At 42.9% G+C, this 24,439-nt stretch overlaps 1 protein-coding gene across 2 annotated transcripts in view; it reads left to right on the top strand.

Moving 5' to 3' along the window:
- The window catches only part of LOC147712610 (5' exonuclease Apollo-like), a 124,023-nt gene that overhangs the window by 16,471 nt on the left and 83,113 nt on the right, over positions 1–24,439 (top strand). For both annotated transcript variants that reach the window (XM_086920360.1, XM_086920359.1), the window contains exon 4: positions 16,959–17,141. In XM_086920360.1, coding sequence (XP_086776486.1) covers positions 16,959–17,141 — 183 coding nt within the window. The remainder of the gene's footprint in view (positions 1–16,958; positions 17,142–24,439) is intronic.

Genomic DNA, 24,439 nt, shown 5'->3' with positions numbered 1-24,439 from the left:
GGCTTCATATGATTGGCATCAGGGGTTTGGCTTGGGAATGGCTGGCATCTTTTCTAGAGGGGAGGAGGCAGGAGGTCTGGTGCAACCTTTTCTCAGCTTTCTTGCGCTCACTGAAGGTGGGGGTCCCACAGACTTCGGCTTTGGGGCCGACCCTGTTTAACATCTACCTCACTCCTTTAGCTGAGGTGGCCGAATCAGAGGGGGCCAAAATCGTGTCCTAAGCAGACGACACACAGTTGTTGTTTACATGGGAGGCTAACAAGCCTTACCCAGGTATGTTAATCAGTTCCTGCCTTGCAGCTGTCTTTGGTTGGCTGGCCTCTAACCAGCTGAAATGTAATGCTGGTAAGCAAGAGCTACTCTTTTTTGGTAAAGCGGCGGAGACTCCTTTACATGTCTTCTGGCCAGCGGACGCTCCTGCCCCCTCAGCGAACAGCCTGGTGGTGAAAAATCTGGTGTTTAAATTGGACAACCAGCTACTATTTCGTAATCAAGTTAAGGCAGTAGTAGGCACCTGCTTTGCTCTGTTGCGTCTTTTACTGAAACTTTTGTTCTTTCTGTCCAAAGCTGCCAGACAACAGGTGAATCAAGCTCTGATTATATCCAGGTTAGATTATGGGAATGGACTCTATCTTGGCATGCGTGGCTTTTTGCTGGACAGGCTTCAACTTGTTCAGAATGCAGCAGCCCGTACAATCTTTGAGCTCCCTCGAAATTTGCACGTGTCACACCTTCTGAGGAGCCTGCACTGGCTCCCTGTAAGGAAAAGAATAATTTTTAAAACTTTGCTCATCGCACAGAAAGCCTGTTACGGGGTAGGACCAGGTTACCTTAAATGTATGATTTCCTTCTACTCTCCTCGTAGAAATCTTCGCATCAGCGATCTGTTGTTGGCCAATGTCCCCCGTTTATAAAAAGTCCAGGCTAGGAGGTAAGTCTCTCTCTTTCCGGGGACCCTTCCACTAGAACAAAATGCCTCTTCATTTGAGAAGAATGGAATCCACTCACCTGATTGGGAAAAAAATGAAAACATGGTTTTTCTCTTGCCCCTAAATTTTCTTCTCCCATGCTCCTACCATTCAGCTTAGCACCAGGACACTCTTTGGAGTTACAGTGCGCTCTACAAGTATCCCCACATAGACATAGACATGTGTTTTTAAGTTTGACATGTCTTGGCAGTGAAAAACTCCTACATTTTTTTTTCACTACAACCCAGGATGGGTGGGGTAGAACTGTTCCCTGCCCCACTTAGATTGCAAATGGCTGCCTCCAGCACACACCCGACTTCTTGCAGCCTTGACAGGGGAAAGGAAGAACCTCCCAGAGCCAGATGTGGGTGTAGCCTGTATGTCACCCCCACTTCAAAGGCTGGCACCAAGAATAAATATTGGACCTCCTGAACCACCTAATCAATTCATTTTTGGGCCTGTGGACACTATAGAAGAAGGACTGCATTGTTCCCCAGAGGACTTCTTCTTAAAGCCTGTCTTGTTCTTCAGAAGATTTCCCTGCTGCTACCAGAGGACTCCCCGGCTGCTTGAAACCTACCTTTTTCTACAGAGGACTGTCCTGATCTCTGTGAAGGAAGACTGAACCTGCTTCCTTCATCCCAGGTGTGCCTGAGTGACTACAAAGGCCAGCTAGCTGACATCTTGTTCTGAGCTACATGGACACAACAAACTCCAGAGGTCTCCCTGAAACTGCCCCGCTGACCTGCTGTAACTTTATCTGCCTGGATCTGGAACTGGACCTGTCTCAGCCCTGCTAGAGTGAGTCCCTGTTTCCCAAGAGATGACTCCCCAAGTCTTGGATACTTGGCAGGTCTCAGAATGCCATTCACTGTGAAGAAACGAGAAATCCTGAAGATCTTTGCAACCATGAACAGACCCATTTGAACTGAGACTCTAATGATCACTATAAGTGCCAATGTGAACTCTTTGTGTTGCAGGGACATTCTGTGACAACTAGCAATGAAAGATCTGCACTTCACGCTTCAGCAACGACCGACCGCAATGACCACCAATACGAAGCTTCAGCAATGACCTTCTGTGACACCCGACTAGATTTTCAAGGTATAGCGATAACCATCTGCAACTCCAAGCTTGCCGTTCACTCAATAGCAAGGACTTTCCACAAGACTCCCCCAGCTCCTTGCAGCATCCTCCACCGTGAACTGAACTCTTGACGCCGGACTTTGAGGGGGTAACTGTTTCAGCAGGAGTAAATCTGTACCTATATCTGGCCCTTGCTCCATCACGATGGCCTGAACTTGTGTCTTTCTCCTGATCTAACATGACCAGATAACCGAGACTGGGGCTTTGTGCTTTAAGGCGCTATATTTATATAAAACTTCGAATTTCAACTTCTCCGATTTTATTGATTGGATTTTAGTCATTCTGGCATCATTTCATTTATTAAACTTTACTGTATTTTCTAAATTAGGGGGGATTTTTCTTGTGTTGTGTTTTCACTTTGTTACAGTTTGTGTGCTGTGTAAATCTTTAACACAGTGGGCCCGATTCACAGAATGAACTTTGTAGTGTGTGGTTGTTGTTAGTGATGACGCGCGTGTGTTCATGCGCGTCATTCATAACAACAAATATCGAGTTATGATTTGAATGTGAATTGTCGCGTGTATGTGTGCGTGTGGTGTATATGTAAGTTGGTGCCGCGGGCTGGTATGTTGTTTCTTGAATGTTGATGTATGCATGCGAGTCTGTGTCGCGTGTGAGAGTCGCGTGTTGTGTGTTGATGTTCAAACGGAGATGCGCTGCAGATGTAGAGTTGCCGAGCAGTTGACTGGCATTCAAGAACTTACGCTTAACCTGCAAGCTTCACAAATAAAGGCTCTCCTTACTTGTTCAATTCAATTTGCTTCCTGGAAGTCTTTTCTTCTTTTATTACACTGGCGACGAACGGGAACACGTATTTACGCGTGCAACGAATATATTTTTCAAGGATTTTCATTTTTTTACATTAAATCGTTTCATTGGCTGCAACTTCTGGGAGATTTCGCACCAGCATTTTCTTATTGGATGGTTTTCAGCGCTTCTGATTGGATCACAATATATGGATTACTAAAAGCTCGTTTCATTGGTTATTTCCTGGGCACCTTCTAAAAAAAAAGGGAAAAAACGAATACTTTATTATTCAGCTCATCGTGGATCAGTAACGACTGGAATTTACAAGGAGAGAGGCATTTACAAGGTGATATTGACAGTAAGTGACATCTGTGACTCGCACACACTGTTGTGAGTTACAAGTTATTATAAATAATTATTCTTTTAACTTTTAAATCCCTTGTTTAAATAACCATGACTGGAATTCAACCTCCTCCCTTATTTTTAGCTAGCAAAGGTGATCCTCCTATTGAATGGGACATTTGGGAACCTATGTTTTTAGCGTATGTTGAAGTTTTAGAGGAAGGTGAATGTGAAGCAGAAAGGAAACTAGCTTTATTGAAGCATTGTCTTGGTGGAATAGCTCTCAAAGAATTCAAAAGTCTTCCTCCATTAAGTGACACCTCTAATTTAAATGTATACCAAATTGCTACCAGACAATTAGCCATTAGGTATGGAAAAAAAATCAATATGGTTATGGAAAGATTTAAATTTTACTCAAGAAAACAACAAGCAGATGAATCTATAGACAACTATGTATCTGCATTGAGAGCATTGGCAGTAACTTGTGATCTTGAACATATTAACTATGACCAAGTTCTAAGAGACCAGATCCTCATGTGTACAAACAACAAGAAAATACAACAAAGGCTATGGACAACTTCAGACATGACTTTGCAGCAATTGAAATTGCGAAATCAATAGAGCACTCAGAAAAATTTGTAGATGAGATACGTTCACAGAATAGTAGTAAATCTGATGTTTCAATTGTAAACAAGGAAAGTGAGAGATTTAAAGATTCAGGGAAATATGGGAAATATACCAATACAAGGAATGATAACCAGTATAAAAATGAATACAGGAATAGATGGCAGAAACCTGATCAGAGAATGAATACATGGCAAAGATCTGATCAGAGAGTGAATATGTGGCAGAAACCAGATACAAGAACTTATAATATGTACTGTTTCAGATGTGGAAGTAATCTTCATTTGGGAAATTCAAGATTGTGCCCAGCTTTAGACAAAGTGTGTTCAAGATGTGAAAAAAAGGGGCATTTTTCAAAAGTTTGCAGATCAGCACCAAGGAAAGTCAGTTTAGTGCAAGAACAGGAACAAGAGAATTCAAGTGATTGTGAATTTGATGTGAATACCATAATGTGTATAACTAAAGAACAAAAAGTAAAGAAATTTCCTTCGTGTTTAATCACCATTAATGGAGTCTCTACCAAAGTATTTGTTGACTCTTGCTCATGGTACACAGTCTTACCTAATATCTTGTTCAAATCTAACTGGTCCGATATCAAACTATTACCACCGGATGTCACACCAAGTGGATATACAGGACATAAATTGCAACTCATTGGATATTTTGTTGCTGAACTGAAATTTAAAAACTACTCTGCACATGGGAAGGTGTATATAACAGAATCTGGTGATTCATTATTGAGTTGGCCACATGCTGATCAACTAGGTATGAAACTTGATCCCAGTGCTGATCCACCTGTTTATGCAATTGACTCTGGATCAAATGAATCTGTACATGGTGAAACTGGAGGAGATTTGATCTCAAAAATTAAAGAAGCATTTCCCAATTTATTTTGTGATGTTCTAGGCAAATATAAGGGGTTTGAACATCGAATAAAAGTACATGCAAATGCTATACCTGTCCGCCATAAAGTGAGGAATGTACCTCTCTCTTACAGAGGAAAGTTGAAAGAAATTCTTGATGACATGTGCAAAAAGAACATCATAGAACCCATTGAATCGTCTCCATGGGTTTCTCCCATCGTAATTTCGATCAAATCTGGGGGAGATCTTCGTGTATGTATAGATTTGCGCAGTTTAAACAATGCAATTTGTGTAGACTCACATCCTTTGCCCAATCTACACGAAATGGTATCTACGCTTAACAATGCAAACATTTTTTCATGCTTAGATCTAGCAAGTGCGTATCATCAAGTTGTCTTACATGAAGACTCAAAGGACTTAACTGCCTTTATAACTCCTGAAGGATTATATAGATTTTGCAGGATGCCTTTTGGATTAGCAAGTGCAGCTGCAGTTTTTCAAAGGCTAATGAAAGAGACACTGGAAGGTTTAACTGGGGCGATCGCATTCCAAGATGACATTTTAGTTTTTGGGAAAGACATAATTGAACATGACAACCATCTATTTAAAGTATTAAACGCCTTGGCCAAGAAGGGGCTAACATTACGTGCATCCAAATGTAAATTTAGGAGAGATGAAGTAGAATATCTTGGACATTGTATTAGTGCTAATGGCATCAGACCTAAAAACTCACATTTGGAAAACATCAGCAAAGCCCCTATTCCTCAGAACAAGGAACAGTTAGTTGCATTTTTAGGTCTTGTTGAATTCTATTCAAAATTTATCCAGAACTATGCGAGCGTAATTGAACCTTTCAGGATGCTTTTAAAGAAAAATGCAAAATTTGAGTGGACAGAAACTATGACAGGAACTTTCAATGCTGTGAAGTCAATGATTACCAAAGCACCTTGTCTTAAACCATTTGTAATTGGCAAGAAATGTATAGTGACAGTAGATGCAAGTAATTGTGGTTTGGGTGCTGTGCTGATTCAAGAGGAGTGGGGTAAAGAATGGATTGTTTCATATGCCTCAAGAACATTGAGAGAGACTGAACGTCATTATTCGGTGATTGAAAGAGAACTCCTGGCATGTGTTTGGGGTGCTGAACATTTCAGACCTTTCTTATGGGGAACGAAATTCACTATAAAAACTGATCACAAGCCTTTAGTACATATATTGTCACCGGGTGGAGGACGCACTCTTTCTTCAAGGTTAGCCAGATTATCATCAAGGTTGCAAAATTTCCAATATTCTTTAGAATATATTCCTGGAAAATCGAATGTTCATGCAGATTGTATGTCAAGGCTTCCATTACCATGCAGAGATACTGATGTGATTGATAAAGATGAATGTGAAGTAGCATGTGTTTATAATGACGTTAATTTAGTGTTTGGTGAAAGTTCAATAGTTGAGGAGGAAACATGGAATGAAGAAATGAACAAAGATTTAGAACTCACAAAGGTGAAGGAATATGTGTTGAATGGTTGGCCTGAAGGGAAAAACTTTACAGGTGGTTTAATGAGTTATCATATGATTAAGGATGAATTAACCATAGAAAATGGGATACTGTTGAGGAATGATAAATTTATTCCACCTTTCGGTCTCAGGAAAAAGTTTTTGGATTTAGCTCATGTTGGGCATTTTGGGATATCGGTTACTAGAAGACGGTTGAAGAATAATTTCTGGTGGCCGGGTATAGATTATTTTGTTGAACAACAAGTGAAATTGTGTGATTTGTGTACTAACAGTGACAAAACGGCCAAAGCTTTGCCCAGTATACCACAACCTGTCAGTTTACCAACATCACCATGGAATAAGATTGGGATTGACATAATTGGTCCATTCAGTGTTTTACCACAATAACATTCGTTTGGCATAGTACTTATAGATTACTTTTCAAAATGGCCAGAGATAAAAACAGTCAAAGAAGTGACTAGTGATGCTATAATACAGTTTATGGATGAAATTTTCTGCAGGGAGGGTATTCCCCAGGAAGTTGTGACGGATAATGGTCCACAATTTGTTAGTAAACAAATGGAAAAGTATTTTAGTAGATGTGGCATTTTCCACAGAAGGATAGCAGTATTCCATCCTGAGGCCAATGGTCAAATAGAAAGATTCAATAGAGTTATCAAGGAAGCTATCCAACTAGCTGTCAAAGGTGGATTGTGCTGGAACAAGGCTTTACAGTCCATGTTACTATCTTATAGAACTAACCCCAATGCTATTACCTTGCTGTCTCCTTTTGAAATGTTAAGAGGGCGTAAACCTAGCACTAATTTAGTTCCTTGGTGGTTAAAGAATAAGGATAGTAACCGTATTGATTTTGCTGAGGTGGATTTTGAGGAGATTCGCAGGAAAGTTAACGTTTATAAGGAGAAGATGAAAGAAGAATTATCAAGGGAGAGAACAAGGAGTTGTGTACCTGTACATGTTGGTGATTTAGTGAGGTTGAAGAAAGGCAGTTATGTACATAAAGGGTTAGCAAAGTGGTCTGATCCTGTTAAAGTTGTTGAAGTGTTCAGGAACGCTGTGAGAGTAACTGATGGTAGTGTATGGCATTTCAGCAGAGTCTCAAGATATAATAGTAGAAAGGAATTTCACGGAAATGTTTCATCAAATACGGTTTTGGATGAAGATGATTCATTCAATGAATATCTGGATGTTGATGTTAATGACTCAAAGTCATCTGAGTTTTCTACCGCTACTACTGACAGTGAATTATCTACTGCTACCACTGAAGGTGATTCACAAGAATTATTGAGGAGTTCAAGATGTCGGAGAATTCCTTCAAAATTCAATGATTTTGTTCTGTCTTAAAAAAAAAAAAAAAGGGAGGGAGGTGTGTAGTGTGTGGTTGTTGTTAGTGATGACGCGCGTGTGTTCATGCGCGTCATTCATAACAACAAATATCGAGTTATGATTTGAATGTGAATTGTCGCGTGTATGTGTGCGTGTGGTGTATATGTAAGTTGGTGCCGCGGGCTGGTATGTTGTTTCTTGAATGTTGATGTATGCATGCAAGTCTGTGTCGCGTGTGAGAGTCGCGTGTTGTGTGTTGATGTTCAAACGGAGATGCGCTGCAGATGTAGAGTTGCCGAGCAGTTGACTGGCATTCAAGAACTTACGCTTAACCTGCAAGCTTCACAAATAAAGGCTCTCCTTACTTGTTCAATTCAATTTGCTTCCTGGAAGTCTTTTCTTCTTTTATTACAAACTTAAGACTCAATCCTAAACTTACTACTATTTTGGTATTCACAGAATGCAGGTACTACTTTTGGCATTCACAGAATGAACTTACTACTTTTGGTATTCACAGAAGTTAGGATTTTGTCCTAAGTTTGTCTTAAGACAGACTTAAGACTGACTTAAGACAGACTTAAGACAAAATCCTAACTTCTGTGAATACCAAAAGTAGTAAGTTCATTCTGTGAATGCCAAAAGTAGTAAGTGCATTCTGTGAATACCAAAATAGTAGTAAGTTTAGGATTGAGTCTTAAGTTCATTCTGTGAATCGGGCCCATTGACTCTAAGTTAAGCCTGACTTCTTTTGTGCCAAGCTACCAGAGGGTTAAGCATTGGTTAAGTTAGTGACTTTTGTGGTTCACCCTAACAAGGGTTGTGGTAGTTGCGTGAGAAGGGTTTTCACCCACCTCATCCAAAAACCCAATTTCCTATACATTACAATAATGTATAAAGGTGTGCTATCACAATATTGAGTTTTTAATATTGACTTGCAACTATATCGGCTCCAGAATATCTTCTACCATCATATAGTCAAAGGAAGACTTATCTCCACATCTACGTAGCTCGTGTCCATTTTATAGATCTCTTCTCGTAAGAGCATATCCAAAAGTCTGTCATTGCATGTCCATTGTGATTGTACTGTAGGAGTACAGATTCCTACATTCAGTGGCACCTTTCCTGCTTTTGATGAAGCTTATTGATAAAATAAGTAGAAATTGTTATTAGCAAAAAACAACTGTAGCAAGGTGGAAATATTATGTGGTATGACTGGGAGGCCTAACCATGTAATATTGACATGAGACCCAAGAGTGGACCTCAGATTCACACTTGTAATCCTTATCTCAGTCCTGGTAGATTGGCATAGAGCAGATAGGCTTACTTAAAGGATCCTGTGTAAAGCATTTTATAGTACTAACAGTGATAATGAGTAATTGACACAACTCAAAAGAAATCTGAGACCAATTTATAAAAATAGAGGTTATTTTTAGATAAATATATGCACAAAATAATACAAGGCGGATACCCAGAGTTATCAATTTTAAATAGTTCAAGAAATCACTACTTTTCAGAGCTGTCAAACTTTACCATTGCAGTCAATGGAGAAAATCTTAGGTGACACTCGGTCACTTACGGCATGAGGTTAACGGAACCTACTTGGAGTTGAGGTCTTGAGGGTCCACCGACAAAGCTGTAACAGCCTGAACAATTTCACCTTGCCCAGGGAGTCTGAGTACAAAAGTGCTGAGGGGGAGCTGTCAAAAACAACACGTGACAAAATGATGTGTGCAGGATGAGTTCATAGGAGCCCCTTGGAGGTGAAGCTTAGAGGGGCGCCTGGACCAGGAATTACCAGGCAGAACAAGTGCAGAGGTGTACCTGACTATCTGTGGTTCTGAACTGGACTGCAGGTGCTGACTTTACCAGGCGTGCCAACAAAGCCTTCTTTGTGATGCAAGAGCTCGACAACTGTGCCACAGAAGTGAATGGCGGGAGGATGCAAGAGGTTACCTCCACGTGGGGCATCAAGTGAAATAATTAGTAGTCAGTTTGACCACCAAGTCTTAGTCCAGTTAAAGGTCACAGATGGTTCAATTTTCTTCCAGAGGTCCTGGGAATACTGTAGAGAGCTGAGACTTGGGGTGGATTAGGAGTACGCTTCCCAGAAGGCACATGGCTGGTTACTTTCGGACTGGTACACAACAAAGCCCAGTGGTCAGTCCTTCTTCGAAACGTGGAAGTAGTGTGGTTTGTGCCTGCTGACCGCACGGGACTAGTACCTCTCTCCCAAGGGAGTCCTAATGAAGTCTTTGGCTTGCAGAGGGATTGCATATGGCTGGGTCTGACCTGAAGTGGCGAAGTGAGCTAAAGAATGATGATGGATTCAACCCAGATCTGTGACTGGGGGTAGTGTCTGAAAAGTTTCAGCGCTCCGTCCATTATCTCCTTGTGTTTGCTTTGTTCGCCCTATGTTTGTAGGTTATGCCCATACATGGGTCCCTTGCTCACTTTGCCACTGGATCCAAGCTAGCCTGGCTGATGAAGGGTGTTACGCAGAAACCGGTCCCAGGAGGCTTGTTTCCGGTTCAGGGAAGACCTGGCTTGGCAGCTCAGGCTGGTCTGTTCCCATGAGGCACAGGGTCAAGACTGATTTGCATATGGCTGGGTGTGAACTGAGGTGGCGAAGTGAGCTAAAGAATGATGATGGATTCAACCCAGATCTATGACTGCGGGTGAGTGTCTGAAAAGTTTCAGCGCTCCGTCCATCATCTCCTTGTGTTTGCTTTGTTCGCCTAAGTTGGCAGGGTATGCCCAGACGTGGGTCCCTTACCCACTTTGCCACTAAATTCAAGCTAGCCTGGCTGATGAAGGGTGTAACCCAGAAACTGGTCCAAAGATGCTTGTTTCCAGCTCTGGGAAGACCTGGCTTGGAAGTTTGGGCTGGACTGTTCCCATGAGGCACAGGGTCAAGACTGATTTTCATATGGCTGGGTCTGAACTGAGGTGGCAAAGTGAGCTAAAGAATGATGATGGATTCAACCTAGATCTGTAACTGGGGGTGAGTGTCCGAAAAGGTTCAGAGCTCCGTCTATCATCTTCTTGTGTTTGCTTTGTTCGCCCTAAGTTGGCAAGGTATGCCCAGATTTGGGTCCCTTGCTCACTGTGCCATAGGATTCAAGCTAGCCTGGCTGATGAAGGGTGTTACCCAGAAACCGGTCCCAGGATGCTTGTCTCTGGTTCAGGGAAGACCTGGTTTGGCAGTTTGGGCTGGACTGTTCCCATGAGGCTGAGGGTCAAGACTGATTTGCATATGGCTGGGAATGAACTGAGGTGGCGAAGTGAGCTAAAGAATGATGATAGATTCAACCCAGACCTGTGACTGGGTGTGAGTGTCTAAAAGGTTTCAGCGCTCTGTCCATCATCTCCTTGTGTTTGCTTTGTTTGCTTTAAGTTGGCAGGGTATACCCAGACGTGGGTCCCTTGCTGACTTTGCCACTGGGTTCAAGCTAGTCTGGCTGATGAAGGGTGTTACCCAGAACCCGGTCCCAGGATGCTTGTTTCTGGTTCAGGGAAGACCTGGCTTGGCAGTTCTGGCTGGACTGTTCCCATGAGGCACAGTGTCAAGACTGATTTGCATATGGCTGGGTCTGAACTGAGGTGGCGAAGTGAGCTAAAGAATGATGATGGATTCAACCCAGATCTGTGACTTGGGTTTGAGTGTCTGAAAGGTTTCAGCCCTCCGTCCATCATCTCCTTGTGTTTGCTTTGTTAACACAAAGTTGGCAGGGTATGCCCAGATGTGGGGCTCTTGTTCCCTTTGCCACTGGATTCAAGCTAGCCTGGCTGATGAAAGGTGTTACCCAGAAACCGGTGCCAGGATGTTTGTTTCCGTTTCAGGAAAGACCTGGCTTGGCAGTTTGGGCTGGACTGCTCCCATGAGGCATAGGGTCAAGACTGATTTGCATATGGCTGGGTCTGAACTGAGGTGGCGAAGTGAGCTAAAGAATGATGATGGATTCAACCCAGATCTGTGACTGGGCATGAGTGTCTAAAAAGTTTCAGCGCTCTGTCCATCATCTCCTTGTGTTAGCTTTGTTCACCCTAAGTTGGCAGGATATGCCCAGACATGGGTCCCTTCCTCACTCTGCCACTAGATTCAAGCTAGCCTGGCTGAAGGAGGGTGTTACACAGAAACCGGTCCCAGGATGCTTGTTTCCGGTTCAGGGAAGACTTTGGGAGTTCGGGCTGGACTGTTCCCATGAAGCACAGGATCAAGACTGATTTTCATATGGCTGGGTCTGAACTGAGGTGGTGAAGTGAGCTAAAGAATGATGATGGATTTAACCCAGATCTGTGACTGGGGTGAGTGTCTGAAAAGTTTCAGCGCTCCGTCCATCATCTCCTTCTGTTTGCTTTGTTCGCCTTAAGTTGGCAGGGTATGCCCAGACGTAGTCGCTTGCTCACTTTGCCACTGGATTCAAGCTAGCTTGGCTGAGGAAGGGTGTTACACATAAACCGGTCCCAGGATGCTTTTTTCCGGTTCAGGGAAGACCTGGCTTGGCAGTTCGGATTGGACTGTTCCCATGAGGCACAGGGACAAGACTGATTTGCATATGGCTGGGTCTGAACTGAGGTGGCGAAGTGAGCTAAACAATGATGATGGATTCAACCCAGATCTGTGACTGGGGTGAGTGTCTGAAAAGTTTCAGCGCTCCGTCCATCATCTCTTTGTGTTTGCTATGTTCGCCCTAAGTTGGCAGGGTATGCCCTGACGTGTATCCCTTGTTCACTTTGCCACTGGATTCAAGCTAGCCTGGCTGATGAAGGGTGTTATTCGGAAACAGGTCCCAGGATGCTTGTTTCCGGTTCAGGGAAGACCTGGCTTGGCAGTTCGGGCTGGACTATTCCCATGAGACACAGGGTCAAGACTGATTTGCATATGGATGGGTCTGAACTGAGGTGGCGAAGTGAGCTAAAGAATGATGATGGATTCAGCCCAGATCTGTGACTGGGTTGAGTGTCTGAAAAGTTTCAGCGCTCCGTCCATCAACTTCTTGTGTTTGCTTTGTTCGCCCTAAGTTGGCAGGGTATACCCAGACGTGTGTCCCTTGCTCACTTTGCCATTGGGTTCAAGCCAGCCTGGCTGATGAAGGGTGTTACCCAGAAACCGGTCCCAGGTTGCTTGTTTCCGGTTCAGGGAAGACCTGGCTTGGCAGTTCGGGCTGGACTGTCCCCATGAGACACAGGGTCAAGACTGATTTGCATATGGCTGGGTCTGATTTGAGGTGGCAAACTCAGCTAAAGAATGATGATGGATTCAACCCAGATCTGTGACTGGGGGTGAGTGTCTGAAAAGTTTTAGCGCTCTGTCCATCATCTCCTTGTGTTTGCTTTGTTCAACCAAAGTTGGCAGGGTATGCCCAGACGTGGATTGGTGTCAGTACAACGCAGATTTTTACGTCGCATTCCGTTACAACGAAATTTTTACAACGCAGGATCCATTACATCGGATGCCATTACAACGCATGGCATTACATAGCAGATGGTATTACAACGCATGGCATTACATCGTAAGTATAGGTAAGTATACCTTTTTAAAAAAAATGTTATTAAGTTAATTTAATTAATTTAATTTAATTAATTTAATTAAAATACATTTTAAAATAGCCATTAATTTAATTTAATAAAATAATATCTATTTAATAAATGTAATTTTAATAAAAAAAGGAAATAATTTAATTTAATTAAAAAAATAAAATTAACTTAATGTACATATTTTTATAATTGAAATTAAATTAAATTAATTGAAATAATTTATTTAATTTAAATAATTTAATTTAAAAATGTAATTAATGTAATAAAATTAATTTAATTTATTAAATATATTTTAATTAATTTAAAAATGGTAAATATAATTTAATTAACCCAAAACACAAACCTACCCCTGAACCCTAAAAACACCCCTGTACCCCAAAACACAAACCCTGCCCTAAAACCTAAAAACACCCCTGTACCCCAAAACCCAAACCCTGCCCTAAAACCTAAAAACACCCCTGTACCCCAAAACCCAAACCCTGCCCTAAAACCTAAAAACACCCCTGTACCCCAAAACCCAAACCCTGCCCTAAAACCTAAAAACACCCCTGTACCCCAAAACCAAAACCCTGCCCTAAAACCTAAAAACACCCCTGTACCCCAAAACCCAAACCCTGCCCTAAAACCTAAAAACACCCCTGTACCCCAAAACCCAAACCTTGCCCTAAAACCTAAAAACACCCCTGTACCCCAAAACCCAAACCCTGCCCTAAAACCTAAAAACACCCCTGTACCCCAAAACCCAAACCCTGCCCTAAAACCTAAAAACACCCCTGTACCCCAAAACCCAAACCCTGCCCTAAAACCTAAAAACACCCCTGTACCCCAATACCCAAACCCTGCCCTAAAACCTAAAAACACCCCTGTACCCCAAAACCCAAACCCTGCCCTAAAACCTAAAAACACCCCTGTACCCCAAAACCCAAACCCTGCCCTAAAACCTAAAAACACCCCTGTACCCCAAAACCCAAACCCTGCCCTAAAACCTAAAAACACCCCTGTACCCCAAAACCCAAACCCTGCCCTAAAACCTAAAAACACCCCTGTACCCCAAAACCCAAACCCTGCCCTAAAACCTAAAAACACCCCTGTACCCCAAAACCCAAACCTTGCCCTAAAACCTAAAAACACCCCTGTACCCCAAAACCCAAACCCTGCCCTAAAACCTAAAAACACCCCTGTACCCCAAAACCCAAACCCTGCCCTAAAACCTAAAAATACCCAAACACCCCAAAACATATACCTCAGTACCCCAAAACATATACTCCTATACTCATACTTATTTAAAAAAATTACTTAAATTAATAAATTTAATTTATAAAATTTAAAAACATAAATAAATATTTTTATTTATTTTTATTTATAATTAATAATAATTAAATCAATTATATAATATTAAATAAAATTAAAAAAAATTATATACTTACCAATACTTACGATGTAATGGTATGCGTTGTAATACCATCTGCTATGTAATGCCATGCGTTGTAATGGCATCCAATGTAATGGATCCTGCGTTGTAATAGCTGCGTTGTAACAGCATTACGACGTAAAAGTTGCGTTGTAATTGATACACACCCACAGACGTGGGTCCCTTGTTCTCCTTGCCACTGGATTCAAGCTAGCCTGGCTGATGAAGGGTGTTACCCAGAAACCGGTGTCAGGATGCTTGTTTCTGTTTCAGGGAAGACCTGGCTTGGCAGTTCAGGCTGGACTGCTCCCATGAGGCACAGGATCTAGACTGATTTGCATATGTCTGGGTCTGAACTGAGGTGGCGAAGTGAGCTAAAGAATGATGATGGATTTAACCCAGATCTGTGACTGGGGGTGAGTGTCTGAAAAGTTTCAGTGCTCCGCCCATCATCTCCTTCTGTTTGCTTTGTTCGCCTTAAGTTGGCAGGGTATGCCCAGACGTGGTCCCTTGCTCACTTTGCCGCTGGATTCAAATTAGCCTGGCTGATGATGGTTGTTACACCGAAACCGGTCCCAGGATGCTTGTTTCCGGTTCAGGAAGACCTGGCTTGGCAGTTTGGGATGGACTGTTCCCATGAGGCACAGGGTCAAGACTGATTTGCATATGGTTGGGTCTGAACTGAGGTGGCGAAGTGAGCTAAAGAATGATGATGGATTCAACCCAGATCTGTGACTTGGGTTTGAGTGTCTAAAAGGTTTCAGCCCTCCGTCCATCACCTCCTTGTGTTTGCTTTGCAGAGGTATTCACCTTCCTTTTGAAACCAGTCTCTGGTCCTGGACAAATCATAATCCGGCAGGTGCAGGAGGACTGCCACAGAGGCAGTACTTTGTGCCTCTTCTTTGTGGAGTTCTGCCTTGTGCTGAAAAAGCTTCTCTTCGTTCGCCCTCTTCTACTTCAGAGAAGATCTGGAATTCTGGTGTCAGGAGTGCCACTTAAATCCTGAATTTAGGGGTGTTTAGGTGTGTAAGGGCTAGTAGCCAATAAGCTACTAGTCATGCAGCTAGTATGCCCCATGAGGTTACAACATCTGGTGGGTGTATGTCACCAGATTACCCGAAACCCAATTTTTTTTAGCAGTTTTTAAGATGACAGTCGGCATCCTCGACTGTACAGACACAATGGCCCACCCTAGAGTTGTAGCTAACCTTTGGGGAGTATACGCCTCCTGAATAACTAATTTCCCACCTGTCAGTGACCATGAGGGCCTGGGGGAAAGGTCAGGCCTTTGTCTCCACTGGGAGACAAGTCACTTACATATCAGAGGCAGTGAAGCCTTTGGGGATTACCGCCCTGATGGGTCATTGACTAGCCATCCTAGGAGGGCAGAGGTGTGACCGTCTTCCTGCCCAGGCTTTTTGTCTCACGACCTCAGGAAGTGATAGCAATCACCAATTGGAGGCCAAACTTCTGTCTTTGATGGCAAACATCTCGGAAAGCCTGCCAAGGCACAAGGGGACGCAGTGGGCAACCGCTAAGGATGCCACCTGGGTGCATGCCAATTCACCTGCACCACGAGAATTGTATTAAGGGTGAAAAAGCACAGTGTTTGATACCATACACAACCTAATTTGGTGGTGCCATCGTGGAGCTAGCTATCTTGGTTTTGTCCGGTAGCCGGTACACTTTAACCTATGCACCACCGTTCACTTACAGTAAACTTGAATGGCAAGATTACTGCAGAAGCATATATTTCTGTACATATACGCCTTCACCATTAAGATAATGCACCCTGCCTCCTGGACTTTAGGAGACCTACCTTAGGGATGACTTATATTCCTTAAGGCAGTGAGGTGACTGTCACACATGGAGTGTGAAAAGTCGAACTCAAGCAGAGAAGCTGCTTGTGCAGGCTGCGGTAGCAGCCGTGCAGACTTTACTTTTACTCAAGTCATTCAGGGTGGCACAAATAGTGCAGCAGCTCTAGTGACCTCTTTAACACCCTTGCCCTGGGTACCACTCGTACAATATACTAGGGACTTACAAGGTGGGTTAAAGTATCTTGCCAATTGGGTGCACAAATTCGCATTACCGTTTGAGAGAAAGAGCACTGACACTGAGACCTATTCAGCTGGCCCCAGTGCACTTTCAGTTCTAAAACCACAGCATCCAGAGCAAAAGGTGTGAGGGGTGTGACCATCCAAAAACGGCCCTTTCCTACAACAACTTTCTTTTTAAATACTTCTCTAACATCCACACAGTACTCGGATATGCTAACGCCACATCTACATATCTTGATGTGGAGGTAAGAATAATAAATCCACACTGACCTATGTACACTTCCCATGACAATATGGCAGTTGTCAATATTCTGAAGTTGATATGCTTATAGATCGATTTATTTGACTTCGATGTTCTGGCACACAAGCTGTATAAAATGCGCAGTCCTTTAACAACCATTCGATTTCTCCCCCACAGGTGACTTCCGTTATAGCCCTCAGATGCTCAAGGAACCGCCATTAAATAATAGAAAGACAATTGACGTTCTTTACTTGGACAACACAAACTGCAACGCCAGCCAGATACTGCCTTCTCGCCAGCAAGCTACAGAGCAGATTAAAGACATCATCTCCAATCACCCCACGCATGATATTGTTGTTGGTAAGACTCTACTAAACAGACACACATACCTTGCTAGGAAGGTGAACACCAACGAGCAAGAACATTGGGCAGATGTATGTATGTTTTTGGAAAAGTATGAGTCTAACATGCGCCAGCGTCCATAATTACAAAACGTGCAGAATATCCAATGAAATTAAAATGTGTCATTGGTGAAAATCAAGTGACTATAAAGGGCAACGTTAAGAACTAAAACATTATACCCAGAAATTCTGCTGAATAAAATACTAAAGTATTTGTAGCAATGGAATTCAAGAACAGTTGAAGCCTTCTAAGGTTACCCCCACCTCAAGATCTAAACTGATCTGATTATATAAAATAGACGCCTTTACATCTCTATTCTATTAGAGTTTACATAACTGACAACAGTTCCACAATGCCACCAAAGCATGCCAGATCTTTCTTACCCTCCTCTGCAATGTGGATGGGAGTTAAATCAGTGAATAAGTGCTTGCTGAGAGGGAGGGCAATTCAGCATATAAATGAGGTTTCAGTGTTTTCTGATGGTCTGTTGTTAACCAGTATGTCATGAGTGGCATAGTAGGTATATATATATATATATATATATATATATATATATATATATATATATATATATATATACATTAAAAATGGAAGCTGTTCAGGCAAAATATATATATATATATATATATATATATATATATATATATATATATATATATATATATATATATATATATATATATATATATATATATATTGCCTGAACAGCTTCCATTTTTAATGGTCGTCCTGCAATTATTGTAACTGATGACACTTTTCTTAACATGGTCCAAAAGTTGTCCATTTTCACCTCTTCTGTTATGGTAGGTTAGGTACAGAATGTTATGTATGGTTTGTAAGAAATGAGCGGTATGGTAGATACATATTCACAGTTGTTAAGTTAGGTAGGACTGGCATTTTAGGTATGGTAGGTAGGCATATTGTAGCTAACTAGGTAAGAGAGGTAAATAGGTATAGTATGTAACTTCAACAAGTACTATAAGTATGTTATTAGGTTAGTTATGGGAGGTAGTTTAGGTATTTATAGATTAGGTAGATATGGAAGCAATGGTAGTTAAATATGATACATAGGTATGGTGGGTAGGCATGGTAGGTATGGTAGATCTATAGGTTTGCATGGTATTTATTTTTGGCATGTTGTGAAGGGTATGGCAGGTCAGTAGGTATGAAAAGCAAGTAGGCAGGGTACATACATTTGTTAGGTATGGCAGGTAGGTTTTATTGATTAGGTATGTTATGTTACCTGCAATACGAATGCTAGGTATGGCAGTTAGCTATGGAAGTTATGGTAAGTGAGGTGTGGTTATATAATGGAGGTTGAGTATGGTAGGACTGACAGGTTGATATGGCCGGTATGGTAGCTACGTAGGCACATGTGGTAGTAAGAAAAGCTATTGTGGGTTACATATGGTAGGTAGTTATGTCATGGTGGTATATGTTAGGTATGGTAGGTTAGGTATGATACATTTGGTATGGTAGGTTAGTTACGGTCGGTGATAGTTATAGTAGGTAAAGTAGATTAGGTATGGTAGGTATGAATGGTAAATATCACAGACAGTTAGGTGTGTGTGGTAGTTCCAGTAGCTAGGTGACTCCAGGGTAGAGTATGTTGCCGTAGTTTAGTCTGCTGGTGACGAGTGCATGGGTAACCGTCCTTCTGAATTCTGTGGGGATCCATCTGAAAGTCTTTCGGAACAGGCGGAGAGTGTGGAAGCGGGCTGAGGAAACTGTATTGATTTGGCGGTTCATTGTGAGAGAGGAGTCTAGTATGGTGCCAAGGTTGCGAGCCTGGTCCATTGGGGTGGGTGGAGATCCCAGAGCAGCTGGCTCCAGGAGTCTTCCCAGGCTGAAGGGGTGGGTCTCAGGACGAGTACTTCAGTCTTGTCCGAGTTGAGCTTGAGGCAGCTGTCTTTCAACCATGTTGCGATGGCCTCCATTCCACAGTGGAAGTTGGTTCTGGCAGTTGTGGGTTCATTGGTGAGAGGAAGTATTAGCTGGGTGTCATCAGCGTAGGAGACAATGCTGAGTCAGTGGCTTCTGACAATGGCTGTGAGGGGGGCCATGTTGAAAAGGGTGGGAATCAGGGAGGAACCCTGGGGTACTCCACAGCTGATCCCCGTGGGTTCTGAGAGAGACGGTGGTGATCTGACTCGCTGGGTCCGGCCGTTGAGGAAGGAGTGGATCTAATCCAGACCCTTGTCGTGGATGCTGGTGTCGTGGAGTCTTGTGGTTAGGATGATGTGGGAAAAGGTGTCAAAAGCGGCCGAGAGGTCAAGAAAGGATGAGGGCTGGGGTCTTGCCTCAGTCGAGGAGGGAGTGGATGTCATCTGTGGCGACTAGGAGTGCAGTCTCTGTGCTGTGGTTGCTTCGGAAGCTGGATTGGGAGGTGTCCAGGACATGGTTTGCTTCGATAAACTCAGAGAGCTGGGCTTTGATGGCCTTCTCTATGACCTTGACTGGGAAGGGGAGGAGGGAGATCGGTCAAAAGTTCTTGAGGCCTGTTGGGTCTTAGGATGGCTTATTCAGCAGGGGGGTGATCTCAGCATGTTTCCAGTTGTCAGGGAAAGTGGTGGTTTCGATGGAGCAGTTGATGGTGCGGCAAAGCTGGGGGCTGGGGGGGGTGCCAGTAGTTGCTTAGTGGAAGATGTGGTACGGGCATGGGTCCATCGGGGCTCCTGAGTGGAACGTCTTGAACGTTTCCTCTGTAGTAAGTGGGGTCCAGCAGAGCATGATCTTTTGGGGGTTGGCTTGGTTGTGTGCGATGCTGGCGGATGTGGCAGCCGGGTCTAGGGTGTCAAAGCTTGTGGGGGGTCGGGGTGGTCAGGCGGACCTTGCGGGTGATCTTGTAGCTGTAAGAGACGGTGATGGCGATGTCCGGTCCGGAGCTGGGATTGGGCCAGGTTTTTGTCAAAAAAGCGATGTCAGGAGAGGTGGTGTCAAGGAGGTGCCAGATTTCTGTGGGTGTTTGTGAAAGGACCGCACGTTGAGGAGGATGTAGTTCATCGGACGGGTGCTCTGTTGGTCGGCTGGGCAGCGAGGGGAGCTGACATGATGGCATGGCTGAAGGTGCGGTTGCAATTCTGGCAGGCAAAGGGACCAAGAGTCTTCAGTGATGCTAGATGGCAGGCGGCATGGCGTCCAGGGTTGAGGGCGAGGAGTGTGCTGGCGTCGCAGCGGTGGAATGTCCGAGAAGCAGGGTCCCTGGCACGGGGTATGGTCTATGCGCAGACGGGGCAGACGGATTTGCCTTTGGCACGCATTTGGCATGAAAGCAGCGCACACGCTGGGCGTGCATGCCACTAAGAAGTGACGGAGGGAGCTGGACAACTAGGCGGCAGGAAACACTGGAGCAGGAAAGGACACCAGAGGGTGACGAGGCCATGGGGTATCACAGCAGCAACAAGGGAAAGGGCAGGAAAAATGGGATAAACCAGAAAAAGGAGAGACAGCAAGAGAAAGCAAGAGAAGAAGCAAAGCCAAAGGCAGAGGCCGAAAAGAAAAAGAAAAAAGAGAGAGGGGCAGAAACTGCAAAGAGAGGGACAGGAGGGCAGTCAAGCAGCAGAGCAGTGACGCTCTACCACTGGACCACCAGGGATTAGGCGCAGGCAGGAGCCTGCGGGTGGAGGAGGGATCGAATTCCTGGCATCTGAGTCAATGGCGCCAGCCGCAGCAGATGGGGCAGTAGCAGCAGCTACTAGATGGCGCTGCACTGTGGAAGGAGCAAGTCCACTAAGGATAGTGGACAGCCTGTATAGTAGGTTGATATGGCAGGTAAGCGGATATGGTACATAAGTATGGTATGTAGGTTTGGTGTGTGCTATAGGTTATATATATATTAGGCTTGCTACAGTGGATAGGTTTGGTATAGTAGGGAGGTAGGTATTTAAGATATGATAGATTCGTTTTGGTTAGGGTAAGTATGGTAGGTAGGCATTGTAGATAAGTATTATAGGTTTGATAGATAGGTAGGGGCCATATGTATCAACATCCTGATTTGCGATTCTCAAATAGCGATTTTTTTTAAATCGCTATTTGAGAATTGCAAATAGGGATGTATGTAAAAAATCGCAATTTTTTTGTGATTTCTCAATATTCCTTAATTGCGATTAGCAGATTGCGAATCGCAATTGAGGAATACTTTCCCATTGATTTCTATGGGCCAGGAGGCCTATTAGAATGAATGGGAAGTTATTCTCCTTTTGCGATTCGCAATTAGAGAATCGCAAATTGAGAATAATTTCAAGGGTGCAGTGGTGTCAAAAGGAAACCCTCGTGAACCCCTGAAATAAGCATGGGTGCACTTGTGGCGCACATACATGCCCTAAGGGCATGTATGTGCTTCACATTGCACTTTGAAAAATGCAAAAAAGTGCTTTTTTCAAAGAAATTGGAAATTACCACCAACTTGAAGTTGGTGGTAATTTGAGATTCCTTAAAGCCAAATTGCACTTTTTTGATGCTTCTTACATTGCATTTAAGGAATCGCAAAATTTGCGATTCCTTAAATACAATAGCAAAATAAGGAATCACAAAATTTGCGATTCCTTATTTTGCCTTAATACATACCATTTGGCAAAATTGCATTCAAAAACGCTGAAATTCTGCGAATTTCGGCGTTTGCGAAAGCAATTTCGCTTGATACATATGGCCCTAGGTGAGTTAGGATTAAAGCATGTTCTAAACTTCTAGCTTACAAAACAGCATCGTTATTGAGAAGCAAAAGCAGGAACTGTTATACTTTTTACAAAAATAGTATTTTGTGGCATCTTTAAGAAATCCTGTGTGCTACACATCTTTATTTTGTGAACACGAAATCAGTAAATTCAACAGCATGTTATCATCATAGAAAGTAAAATAAAAGTGAATGCTCAAAGATGATTAGTGGATAGCACTACACCCTTGTTTTAGGAGTGGTATAGGCATCCAAACAGAGCAACAGACAATAAAGCCATAAATCTGCTGTTAAAATACTGTTGTGTCAGCAAACTAAATATTTCAAACAACCATCACAGACGTTCAGTTTACCCGTCCTGTTGTATCTCTGTTTAACAAAGCGAGTACTTGATGTAACTATCCTCAAATTGCCATTAATTGACAGACAGCCCAACGGAGCAATTGCAAACCATGGAAAAACCATGAACGCTGGTGGTTGAGAAGGGGCTGACTCAAAGTTCACTGCCTGTCTATACTTCTTTATAAATCTTTTTGACTATGTGTAGCTAGACATGAACAAAAAGGTTCCACTGTATTTGTTTTCATTTGGCTCCCTCTAGAGCCAAAGTAGTGCAAATGCAGCACCACCGTCCCTATTTGCAAAGATCGTGCATAGCAGTCTGTATGCTTAATGCTATGGTATGATTAAGGCTACTGATTACAGGGATGTTTATATATAACTACAGATGGAAAACATTCTGTTTTCTCGCCTGTGTTTATGGTTTAAAACATGTAAATGGCAAAAAATAAGGAGAAAGCTAAGCTTAGCCATGCACTACGTCCCAGCGCTGTCAGTCTCCTGATACCTGTGCTACATGGGGTGTGTTGCCAAAAATATGATTTGGAATATCCTGCTGCCTCATCACCACCCCCGCTGAGATGGGCTTTGTAGCGTTTCAGCTGAAAGGTGTCTTTGTAGTTCCAGGTCTGCATCAGTACACTTTTTCATGGAATTGTTAATGAGGCAAGGAGGAAGGGGTATCCAGAGCGAGTTCTTTGAAGATCAAATACATCATTTTGTTGCATGCCAATTGTATGCAAAGTAGTATAATTTTTGAAATGTGAACTAGATTTTCCTTAAAAAAATAAATTGGGAAAATGTAGTAGGAATCCTGTGCAGGAAAAAATGAGCACAGATAAATACAAATACGATCAGTAAAAAATAAATATAGCTAAAGAAAGACAGCGTTGTTCAAAACGAAACACCATAAAAGTCGGAAGCTTAGCTATGCTATTTTTCATAGTTCATGCGTGTGTGCTTTTATATGGATTGAAATCAAATCAAATATTTGTAAAGCTTTACAAATACCCGAGGGTGTCTAGGGGCTGCTTCAGTCTAGTGGATTTGAAAATGTTACTTTGGACTCACCATTTAAAAAAATAAGTTTTCAGCCCTTTCCTAAATTTAAGCAGATTGGTTTCTCTTTTCAAAATTGGTGGCAAGGAATTCCAGAGTTTAGTAGTGGTGAGGGTGAAGCTATTGCCTCCCCATTTAACTTTACACACTCTGGGAATGATCAGATTTCCACAGTCCGCAGACCTAAGTGGTCTTGCCGGAATGTATGGTTTAAAATGGTGTGACAATTGCAACGGACCAAGACCATGCAGAGCTTTAAAATCTATGCATAAGGCTTTGAACTGAATGCGATTCGCGATTGGCAGCCAGTGCAATTGTGTGAGAGCCTTAGAGGCTGAATCAAAGAGCGAGAGCCCTAACAGGACTCTGGGTGATGCATTCTGTGCTGTCTGAAGCTTACGAATCCTGCGCTTGGTCGCACTGGTGAATAGTGCATTACAGTGGTCAAGCCTAGATGTAATAAGTGCAGTGACCACTGTTTTCCTCAGCTCGAAATTGATAAAAGTAAGCACCTTTTTCAGGACTTTAAGAATGAAAAAACAGGTGTATGTTGTGTGATTAATCTGGATTTCAAATGATAAATTAGTATAAATGAAAACACCAAGATGTTTCACTTTATTTGAGAGGACCGGTAAATGACCCATTTGCACGGGCCACGAACGGTCTGTCCTGACTGAAGATGAATTCCCAAAGAGAAGGACTTCAGTCTTAGATGAGCTTAATTTAAGACAGTTTTCTTGCATCCAGATTCCAATATGGCCCATACAGGACTGAAATCGGGTTGCAGTTGCAGTAGGTGCACTGTTGATTGACACAATAATCTATCTGAGTGTCATCCGCGTATGACACCAGATTGCAGCCATACCTTTGAATTAATTTGGTGAAATACAAATTAAATAGGGTAGGGCTCAAAGATGAGCCCTGAGGGACTGCACACCGAAGAGAAGAGGGAGGGAAAACAAAATCTCCAAGTGCCACCACTTGGGACCGATCTGACAGAAAGTAGCTTAACAGGGAGAGCGCTTTGTCTCTGATTCCCAGCTATGATAAGTGGTCCACCAGCACATCGTGGTTGACTGTGTCAAAAGCCGCTGACAGATCTAATAGGATCAGAGCTGCACTCCTTTTCCATTCGGTACATCTGCAGTGTATTTTCATATGCTCCAGGAACAATACTGGAAAAATC

The sequence above is a fragment of the Lissotriton vulgaris genome, chromosome 5, assembly GCF_964263255.1.
Source record: "Lissotriton vulgaris chromosome 5, aLisVul1.2, whole genome shotgun sequence".
In the NCBI taxonomy this organism is placed as follows: domain Eukaryota; kingdom Metazoa; phylum Chordata; class Amphibia; order Caudata; family Salamandridae; genus Lissotriton; species Lissotriton vulgaris.
This window is presented reverse-complemented; position numbering and strand designations above follow the sequence as displayed.